Raw genomic sequence first — 11,388 nt, forward strand, 5'->3', positions numbered from 1 at the left:
GAGAAGAGGGGAGAAGAGAAGAGGGGAGAAGAAAAAAAAAAAAAAGGCCACTGCTTGTGCTACCATAGACATTCAATACCATTCTTTAGACAGCTCCGCAATTAAATACCAAGGTGTCCTGGATCAGAGATGTCAGAAGTTTTAGAATCTACTTTTGTAAAGTAGTTTTCTAAACTATAGGTATGTCAGCCTTGCTTCAATCCCTGGGAAAGCGATGGAGCAAATAACTCCAGAAGCCATTTCCAAACATATAAAGGACAAGAAAGCGATTGGAAGCAGTCAGCATGGATTTATGAAAATGACATCATGCTTAAACAACCTGACAGCCTTTTATGATGAAATGACTAGCTTGGTGGACAAGCTGAGAGCAGCAGATACTGTTTATATTGGCTTCAGCGCTGTTTTTGATACTGTTTCTCCTAACAACCTCCCTGACAAACTGATGGAGTACAGACTAGATGTACAGATTAGACACCGAGGTGGACTGAGAACAGCCTGAACTGCTGGACTCAAAGGTTTGTGATCAGCAGCACGAAGTCCAGCCGAAGGCCAGTCACTAGTGGTACACACCAGTGACTGGGGTCAATAATGGAGCCAGTATTACTTCCCATCTTCAATGACGGGACAGAGTGCATCCTCAGCGAGTCTGCAGAGAACACAAAATTGGAAGGAGTGCTTGGTGAACCAGATAGTTGCGCTGCCCTTCACAGGGACCTCAGCAGGCTGGACAAATGGACCTACAGCATCCTGAGCTGCATTAGAAAGTGTTGCCAACAGGTTGAGGGAGGTGATTCTCCCCATCTCTTCAGCACTGGTGAGACAAAACTGGGGATAGCGTGTCCAGTTCAGGACTTCCCGGTACAAGAAACACAGACTTACTGGAGCAAGTCCAGCCTTTGCTGGATTTGGCCATGAACATGGTTAAGAGCACGTGACGTACAAGAAGAGGCTGAGAGCTGGGACTGTTCATCCTGCAGAACAGAAGGCTCAGGGGGATCTTATCAATATGTATAAATACCTGATGGGAAGGAGTAAAGGAGTCAGACTCCTCTCAGTGGTATCTAGCAAAAAGACAAGAGGCTATGGGAACAAATGGAAATAAAGGAAATAACTTTTGTATTTATTTTTTATTTATTCTTTTAATCCTGTGAGGGTGGTCAAACACTGTAACATTGCCGAGTGGTTGCAAGTCTCCATCCTTTGAGACATTGAAAACTTGACTACACATGGCCCTGAGCAACCTGCTCTAGATGACTGCTCTGAGCACAGGGGCTGGACTAACCAATCTCCAGAGGTCCCTTCCAACCACAGTGATTCTGTGAATATGCAGGATAAGGTCAGCAATAGCATGAAACAACCGAAGAGCTGATTAAGAGGTCTGTTTGGAGAAACAAGTGGAAGAGTAGGTCTAAATTCAGAAGTCTGGGACTAAGAGCAATGGAAGACAAACTGGGGATGCAGAAGGGGGACCTAAAGCAGGAAAGCAGTCTTATTAACAAAAAGAGCACAACAGGAAAATCTGGAAAAACAGAACACAGGTTTCAGTGGACAAACAGAAACCAGTGTTCAGAAAACAAAATGACTAAGAGAGCTACTACTGTTCATACAGGCTTCCCAAAGCCACACAGGGCTGTAAAAAAAGGCATAACCAAGGATCAAAATATACATTTTTAAAGGATCTTGGCTACACGTGGTATAGAGTGCTTTCCCTTGCTTCACTGCCACCTTTCACCCAGAAAAATGATAAAAATGTTTAACCATTACTGAACAAAGTTCCGCCTTACAATAGTGACCACTATCACAAGAGATCAGGCAGAATCACTTTAGTGCTTACAAAAGTAAAAAAGGAGAAAAGGGAAGGAAAAAAAAAAAGTTGATTATCTGCAGGGCAGCATTTAATCATTCCTCTCTTGTTCTCACTCAGAATCACACAAGCATTACATGTAAAATAAAATAATAATAAAACCCTTACCTCTTTAACATTTTGCAAAGTTTCAGGAGTAATTGTGAAGTCTACTGGGCTTGGCATCAGTTTCCCTTTCTGTGACTACAAGTAATGAAAGAGTTAAACTGTAAACTATGATTTACAAAACACACACAGAGAATATTAGAGAAGACAGCAAAGTCAAGCAACTGTTGGGTGTGTTAGTTTTCAGGATTGTCTTCATACTGAAAGTATGCATCTGTGTAATAAAACCCCTGAGATTTCCTGCTTTTGTTATTAAATAACATTATGATATTGTCTAAATACAAGTCACAATGCATCACAAATCTGAATTGTAGAAACAGAACTGTGTGTTTGCCATTGCAATAAACCACAACAAGCTCTCCATTTTTAAGTTTTTGGCATAAGCTCTACCTACACCAAAAAAAAAAAAAGGAAAACAAAAACGAAACATGTGGTTGACTACTCTAAACCACCTGAAAAAGAAGAAATACACCACCTATCTGAAGCATATGGTCTGCTATAGAAAAAAGTTAAATTTCACATTTCTGTATTTACAAATAATTACATTTTATATGTCAGTTGCAGTGTTTCCTTTCATTATTACTACTTAGTAAATTTGGGCCAGGGAGAGAGAGAGATACAAATGAACTTGCTCCATTGCTTCAAATACATTTTATAAACTCTCCCTCCCTCCTGTTATCTCTGAGCACTTTGAACTCTTTCTGCTGCCCTTTCAGTAACAGCTCAGGTCTCCTAAGCCATCCTCATATTACTAGGAGATCCTCAGATGATGGAATCTAGTGTAGCGTTGATTTAATGGGCTTAGCATTCCAGCTTCTTTAAATGTAAAATAAACAAAACTTGGTCCAGGTTAGCTTTCCACACTGGAGAAGCAATTCTGGGGGCACATTATTACAGTTCTTCAGTATCTATTTACTGAAGTAAATAGATAAAAAAACTTCACAAAAACAAGAAGTTAAGTCTTTCTGTAAGCGGCTGAATGGGCCCTGAGCTCTGCTGAGATGGCAGCCTGTACTCCGCATCAGGAAGGCAAGCTTCGCTTACCATTCACTGACCTCTCCCTCCATCCTTATCTCAGTCAGATACACTGTCTTTTTCCCTACATATTTAGAATAAGTGGCCAGCACATCATCAATTATGAGAGACCCAACTGTATGTAACTGGGAGTTGGCAGAGCACACCACCACCAATGGGCTTAACTTGAACTCTTAGTTAGGATCTACCCTCACTACTTAAGTATTCAAAATAGTTTCTGCTGCCCAGCTGCGAGATGGAAGATTGACTGTATTTTCCCATAAATGACAAATTCTGGCAGAGAATAAGGTTAAGGGAAATGGTACATTGAGCACTGACAGTGAGAATTATATGTTCAGTAAAACCTCATTAATTCACTGTGGCAAGTGCACCCGTCCTGACAAAGACCGGGGTGATTAAGGTGGCTGTGTCCTCACTTTTCACGCCCTTGCTTTCGCACCTTTAAGGTGGCGAGTGCTGACTGTCAGGTGCAGACCTTGGGGCAGTGATTATGGTCAGGTATACACCTCGGGCGAGGGGCAAGGAGGTCGAGGCCCTCAGCCAACCAGAACCGACCACAGGTCAGCTTCGACTAGGGTATAAATGGAGCCCCGCCGGAGGGCAAGTGGGGTTGGTCCTCTTTGGAGCAGCGGGTCTGCAGTCGGGGACTTTCCCCTTGGGTCGGGACGCCGCCCAAGGAAACTCCTCGAGGTTGAGAGCCCTCATCTTACAGGTGAGTGATTGTGCACATTGTGGATCCTCGTTTCTAAAGCCGGCCGTGCAGTGTTAATTCCTCGTACTCCCTCCTGAACCTGTGGTTTACTGATGTTGTCGGAGTGTTGACACCTCATTTCTAGTTAGTTTTCTCTTAAACAATTTTGGTTAAAATAAAGTTTATTTTTGAATTTATCACCTGCCTAATTTGATTTCGTGAGCCTCCGTGACATTCAGCCTGAGAAATTAATGATTTACTGACTTGTGATCTAAGAAGTGCTGTAGTGGGAACAAGAAATAAAACCAGGAAACGGCGTAATATGTAATTTGTTCACTATTTTGACAAGTGTGGCTTACTTATAATGTAATAATGGACCAATAAAACATAGCCTAAAATATTTTAGAAATAATGAAATCTTACCAACAGGAAACTTCTTCATAGCACTTAGCTAAGTCTTTAAAGAAGGTACTAAATCTTTAAAAAAGGTACTATAGAACTAAAATAACATGTTTCCACCATTATTCATAAGTAAGGCAAAAGAGTCTAATACTTTACTGTCCTGTTAGAGTTCAAAGGAATGATTCAAACAGTATGTTCTAGCAAGCTGTGGGTGGAAAAAGAGATACTTAATTAGGCCTGCACAGTCTGTACTGACATCAGATGCTCTGGACGTGTACAAGTCAATATAAACTAAAAACAAATCTGATACAGGAACTTCAAATAACAAGCAGCAAAGCATTTCTTGCGAGACAGTCAAATCTCATCCCACAACGATATCTCCACAGGAGGAAGGCTGTCTCCATGTTGCTAACCACAGGATGTCGATATTTGTTAACCTAGTTATCTTAGCACATTGCCAACCATGGGCTTACTTAATAGCAAAGGTGATTAAGCTGACAAGCTTCTTATTTCCAACTTGATGCAGTCCCAGCTTTGATACTTTGAGTCAGGGCTCTAAAACATAATTAGTCATCTGAAGAACAGAAATCAGATATTTTCTCTTCACTAACGAACTCCCATTTCTAAGACAGGCGTTCTGGGTGCCTGGAACCTTTGGCTAAGAAGTGCTCAGATAATCTGAAACAGTGTTTAGAAGAATGCCATAATATTTATCTAACCACACCATCACTTCAGAACTGAAAGGATGAATAAGAGAATAAACTCAGTGCAGTATAAAAACATCTTATAATCCAAATCCTCTTTGTACTGTTTTCTTTGAATGAAAAAGAGAGATGTGTTATTCTAATCAGAAGCAACTGACATCCAAGCTCTTCTGGATGTTTCTGTTCTGAGGCTAGCTTCCTTTACACATACATATCCCATGTGTTGCTATTACAGATTACATGCTTTTACTTGGTTTTCTGACCTTACAGCCAAACTCAACTTAGAGTGGGGGGGGGGGGAATCCCACTTTGTATAGTTAATACAAACCACACTTACCAGTGAGTGGACAATGAATTCACAAGTCTTACTTAGGTCTTTTGCCAGCAGAGAACGTCTCATATCACACCGTAGGGTATACTGGCAAGAACAGGATGGCAGAGAAAAAGAAGAGAGCCTCAGTTAAGATTTCCTCTCTCTCTTAAATTTTCATCTTTTTATTGCATATGTGCAGAATGTTACTGTTATTAATATTTAAGGCATCGATTAAAACAGATTAGTAGGCAATGTACATACCAGTGATGGGGAGAGGGAAAGGAGATAAGTGGTATACAATGATTTTAGATGCTCCCAAATGAAAGCTGACTTTTCTTAGTGTTTACAGTCCCATAGTCACTTGCAAATGCTTTCCATATCTTCCGTGTTATGTAACAACCTATGAGATTGAGGGACTAATTCACTGACAGAGAGTAGTATTCTTGTACAGCTTCAGCACCCGAATTAAATTCAGTTAAGGGTGATTATGGTGTTGCTTTCACCATACTTTGGATAAGTGATTATCAATAAGATATATTCACAGCCCCTCTAATTTTAAATTTACTGTAAGACTGAATTCAACAGTGGTAACAGTTACATGCATATTTAATGGGGAACTGTCTTTAACCATATAGCTGAACTTAAAAGCAGCAGCGTGCAGTAAAGTCAGGCAACAAGGTTAATTTTGCCGTTCACTGTTCAAAAACTTGCTGCCAATTTCCTCCCCTTTCTCCCCTAAAAACAGAGCCATAAACCAGTGACTGAAAAATAGTATGACCTTGGTTATCACAGTAATCACACACTTCAGCATCTATAACATAGCCTTTCAATGTCCTTACAAGATAGGGAATTTGTTGGGGTGGGGTTTTTTTGTTGTTCTGGTTTTAATTCCTTCTTTACAGATGAGGGATCGGCAAAAACAGGTGCACTCAGACTAGGGACTCAGCTTCATAACTTCTAGTTCATGGTGTCTCTCTGCACATAACCTGAATATGCATGCAAGAACGAGACCGGGGAGCATATATCTTTCCTCATCACAGACTGGTTTCCACTGAAGTTGATCACTGTTGAGCAAACCTATTACTGCACTACATTTCACTCAGACCAGGGAACACAGCGCAATGAGGCAGCAGGACCACACAGGCCTTGCAATTTGGCCCACAGCCTCCCCATCAGTGTCTAATTAGAAGGTCTCTGCATGAGAACAGAGACTTGAATCTTGATACTGAACCCCCAGCTAACTTACTAATACCTAGATCAAGAAATAGAGGCTTGCTTTTAAACTGCACAGGACTTGGACAGAGGTCTAGGAAGTGTTTCTTAAACAGCACTTTTAGTTACTCAAATGGAAAAATAAATCGGTGGTATACTGTTTGTAGTCTATTTTCCCACTTCTTGGTTCGGACAGAAAACAAATATAAACATGTTAGAAGCAAATGAACTTGTTCCTTTGATTTATTTAAATCTAGCAAAGTATTTTTAAGCAGTTCAAGCCTGATTTTCTAGAAAACAGACTTAATGTTCCCCAATTTATAGCTATGTATCTGTTTTATCAGGTATCAGTGCATCTTAAATAACCTTGGGAGAGACCACATTTTCCTCTTCAGGAGAGCAGGACTCTCAAAGGTTGGCTGAAATCTAATGATTAACCTTTTAATTACATTTTATGTAAAGAGAAGCTACATAGATAAGAGAGGGAATGACAAAACAAAACAAATATTCACCATTAAAGGATACCTTAAAACAACTGATATCGATCATAGGCAAGTTATCTGGATTATGGAAAGCAACTCAACCAGTTTTGCACCATTTTTGACATACCTACCATAAACAACAGATGTTACATTAGGAAGAAAGCCAAGACTGAAAAAAAATATGGGAAGTACTTAAAAAAACATCTGAATGTAGACAAAAAACAAGGGAAATTTTCTTTTAGTTACTTCTGATAGGCTAGCAGGTGGGGGTTTTGTGTGGGTTTTTGGTTGGTTGTTAGGGTTTTATTAAAATCTCAGACTGTAATATAAGACTTCCAGTTCAGCTAAATAGCTAACAGTTTTATACTTTGTCGTCAAATCCAATACTCTCATCAGTGAGCTGCAAGTGGGGGGGGGGAAAGAAAAGTTTTACAACCCCGTGATTCTTCATCAGCACTGGTCTGAAAATTTTTGCATTTAGTGGCTCCTTCAACTTTTTCCTTGAAGAAAAAAAAAACCCAAACCCATAAAAACACCCCTCAGTAAGAAAAAGCATTGTCTAACACAGTATTTACATTCAAGAGATGGCTGAAGAAAGACTTTCCCTCAAAAAAAAAAAAACCAAACCCAAACAAATGAACCCACCTAAGGTAAGGCAATTTTTAACCAAAAAAGGTCAAATTTCAAAATTGTGTTTCCACAAGATCCTGTTACAAGCCTGTAGTACATACAGATTTGGGCAGGAAATGTTACTACTCATCTCCACAGGAATGCAAACAATTCATATTTTTGAAGATGCTACAAGCTCTCAACACTTTGGTTTGAGTCTTCCTTATGAAATTACACAGCCACATTTGTGTTGAACAAAAGGACACTGTGGTGCGGTCTTTTTTCATGAAGGGAATGGATGTAGTTGTCTACAACATAAGGAGGGATCGGATATATGTTACAGTAGTTCTGACAAGGTATTTCAGGCAAGACATCTTGTTACTGTTCTGTTTATGCCATCATTCTTTAAAGATTTACTCCACATGGAAGGCCTGAAACAATAAGTGATGGAAAGATTTCCTCTAGTTAGAGGACACTTCTCACAAATGAATGCAGGAAAACAGACTCTGAACACTAGGTAGCTTTGTTCCTGTAGGATTTATCCCTGCATCTTAAAATGGATCTGGTAAGTCAGTACACTTCATTTTTAATATTTAAGTATTATTAGCAGTAACTGGTTGTCTACTATGCTAACAAAGTCTCACTGGTACTAGGTTAACAGTACACACACTTGTATCTGGGTATGTACTACTATATAGATTATCTACAAAACGGTAAATGAAACTTCTTTCACAATAAAATCAGAACTAGATGAAAACATCACCCTGTAAGAGAACTATACAAGATTCAACAAGCGTGGCAAATACATTTGAACCTTTCTCAACCCAAAGCCCCTCTTTCCAGTATGCTTTTAATTCTCTCTTGTACTCGCCATGTTACATCTCATCAGTTTCATTATCATCAACTATTTCCAATGAAAAGCTTAAACTTACTGGTAAAGAAAAGGGAACAGACATCACAACAATTTTTTAAAAGTAACATTATATTGACAGGATTCTGAGATCTCAGGACAGTTCCTTTGCCACATCTAAGAAGTGTTACCACCTGTGGAAAGTGTGGACTCCTAGAAACTGGAACTGAAAAAGGCAACTAGAAACTACCTACAAACTGGTACTTAAAAGGTTAACATGTATAATGATTTTTAATCTTAAGTTATATCTAGAAAATACAGTACACACCAGAAGAATGCTATATTAATAAAGGGAAGCTTAAAAGCTACTTACTTCAAAGGATCTCTAACTTTCTGCTCATTCTTCAAATTGAGAAAAGAAAACATATTGCACTATGAAAAGAAAACTTTATCACAAAACTTTATCCTCTGCTTCCATGGAATAAGAGATGCTTGAGAATACATTCTGCAGATAACAAAAGTTCAGATTTTCTTTACAGATACGACTGCCTTACCTGAATATTAACAAAGACACCATGATATGTCTCATACAGAACTTTGTTCCCCTTCATATGCAATGGAAATTCAAACGGGATTTCTGTCTTGCCACTGGGAAGTTTCCCTGGTTTTACCATTTCAATAGTGCTGTTAATAATTTGAATAGGCTGCCAAGATAAATATTAAGAGGTTTAGGTTGAAGCAGAGTTACAGCCCCATCATTTCAAGAACCAACAACATCCACTAAACTCTAATAGACTTCCTGAATTTCCAGAAACTCAGGTATTTCTTCATGACACACAGCTCTCCAGTCTTACAATGAAAAGAAATGTTAAGAATGCTTTCCTCAAGAAAACAATTTTTGATCTATTTTATGGTTGTATCATACTAATGACCAAACATATTTAGAGAGCTAAGCAGCAGAGTCTCGAGCTCTTTGGAAAGTGGAGTTCCATTTTCTAAATTATGACCTTAATAGTAGCAGCAGGAATCGACAAGCGTGTGTGCCAGTTGAGCAGTTAGCCATTCCCTTCTACCTTCTCCCCGGCCCTTTCCCACCCTGAAGATCTATATTTAGGGCTAGTGTCTCACTGGAACAATGGTTAACTATGATTCAACTGGGGAAGCCTACTTGAAGATTACACTTCTTTTCTCTCTGGAGTTTTACTATTATTTTCCCTCTACTAGACAGGAATAAGAAAATCTATTGCTTCTACTGTTTCTTCTGTTTTCCAATCATTCAGGGGCAGATTATTCATACTGTAAACAAATTGACTATGATACAACTGAAGACCTTAAAAGGCCCTGCACTGAGGCTATCCTAACTTAAGCAAACTGTTTTGCAAATGTAGCTATACTGCCTCTAGACAGAGCCAGCCTTGCTTCAATCAGTACAGCCATGTTCATGTGGAGCCTGAGATAACTTGCCCTGCTAGATTCCAAACCCCACACTTCCAAACCTGGAGAGCGGTACAGAGGCCTTCCAGGAGCTCCGCGGTCAAACAGTCTGTGTGCAGCCTCATACTCTACAGAAGAATCTGTGCAGGTCCTGTATCATGCCTAGTAACACACAACCTCAATGGCCTCCGCAGAAACTATTGTGATAGTGACTGATCTGGCACAAAAGTCCAATTAAACCCAGTCACTTAAAAAAAAAAAAAAATCACACAATTTACTATTTTTCTTTAAATCATGGTCCTTCAATGCATCGTCCAGTAACCATACTATTTATGTTACTGTTTTTTAGCCCTAAAGAAAACTCTCCAATCAGTGCAAGTTCCTCCCCCAAAATGTCATCATATATCACTAGATAATGCTGAGCATTTCTCTGCTTTCTATCATTTACATACCATGAAGTGCTATAACTACCTGAGAGTCATTAAGGAAAGATTTAATGTGAGAAAAGAGATGAAGGTTTTGTGCTAAAAATACTAACCTGCACAGGTCTTACCTTGACAGAGTTATAGAAAGCTTCGAACACACCCACACTTTTGGCACTAAGCTGCAGATTTACTGATCCTTCCATTGTTAACAAGATACCTTGGTGCTGGACTGTGTCCTTACTTGTTATGACCACAACTCCAGAAAGAACTTCCTAATAGGAGAAAAGACAACATGAAAACATTTGTTTAAATAAATTTCTTCTATGGCTGTTACTCAGACAGCGTGCTAACTGATTTTCAAACTCAAGAAAACTGTTCCCAGAGAACAATCTAACCTTGTCAGAAAAAACAAATACTGATAATGAAAGCAATGTGAGGAAGAGACCTCTGTACTTCTAGTTTGTTTTCATTAAAAACATTCTCCTTGCAGAAGTACTAATCTGAGCTTCAATTTCCTTCCAAAGTTTCAAGATCTTCCTTTCCGGGAAGATGAAAAATATCCTCATAAACTATCAGGTCAGTTGGTAACAGGCAAGTTCCATTTCACATGTCAGAATGAAATCCCAGGAGGAATTTTTATATGAAGAGTGGGACGGTCAGCCATGGGAGATGGAAGAGAAGACATAACTGTAAAAGTGATGGCCAAGCTGAGGATAAGACTCACCTCAAGAGCGGAGCGAAATAGATTTAAAATAAATAAATAGTTGTTCTGCTACACAAGCAAATTCCATGCTACATGGGAAATAGTTTAAAAGTGTATCTGAATTGAAGGCACGAGTCGTATGACTCAAGAGATGCGCCACTTATCCCATTAAGAATGTTTTGTCTACAAAATTGTATTTGCACAAGAACGCTGCATCTTGGAAGTATCAACTTAGAAGTTCTAACACTGAAAAAAAGCTTAACTGCAGGAGAGCAACACACAGTTCATTTTACATACCCCATAGTTTATCCTTCCCCTCTCCTACAACAGAGAATCCACTCCAATCCAGAGTTCCACGCATTCATACACATCTGGCAATAGCAGCAAGTGATTTGAGAACCTGAAGAAAGTTTCTTGGGGCTAACCTTCTCTTCTGCTCGATGGTAATGCTCTCTGCACCTTCATCGGGCTTGCAAACTAGACACCGAACTACAGATCACTCCAACCAAAGGATAATTCAGACTGCCCACTCTACACTCTGCCAGTTAAAACCAGTCTA

At 39.3% G+C, this 11,388-nt stretch overlaps 1 protein-coding gene across 2 annotated transcripts in view; it reads right to left on the reverse strand.

The window, feature by feature from the left end:
* DSCR3 (DSCR3 arrestin fold containing) overlaps positions 1 to 10,393 on the reverse strand; it is a 15,394-nt gene extending 5,001 nt beyond the window's left edge. The window contains exons 1-4 of one of the 2 annotated variants that reach the window (XM_019473062.1): positions 10,255 to 10,393; positions 8,822 to 8,971; positions 5,139 to 5,219; positions 1,973 to 2,047 (exon numbers count right to left, since the gene is read on the reverse strand). In XM_019473062.1, the coding sequence (XP_019328607.1) occupies positions 1,973 to 2,047; positions 5,139 to 5,219; positions 8,822 to 8,971; positions 10,255 to 10,329 (381 nt within the window). In that variant the 5' untranslated portion in view covers positions 10,330 to 10,393. The remainder of the gene's footprint in view (positions 1 to 1,972; positions 2,048 to 5,138; positions 5,220 to 8,821; positions 8,972 to 10,254) is intronic. The other variant, XM_019473063.1, reaches the window with a different exon arrangement.
* Positions 10,394 to 11,388: the final 995 nt, after the last annotated feature.

The sequence above is a fragment of the Aptenodytes forsteri genome, unplaced genomic scaffold (assembly GCF_000699145.1).
Source record: "Aptenodytes forsteri isolate BGI_AS27 unplaced genomic scaffold, ASM69914v1 Scaffold2, whole genome shotgun sequence".
NCBI lineage: Eukaryota > Metazoa > Chordata > Aves > Sphenisciformes > Spheniscidae > Aptenodytes > Aptenodytes forsteri.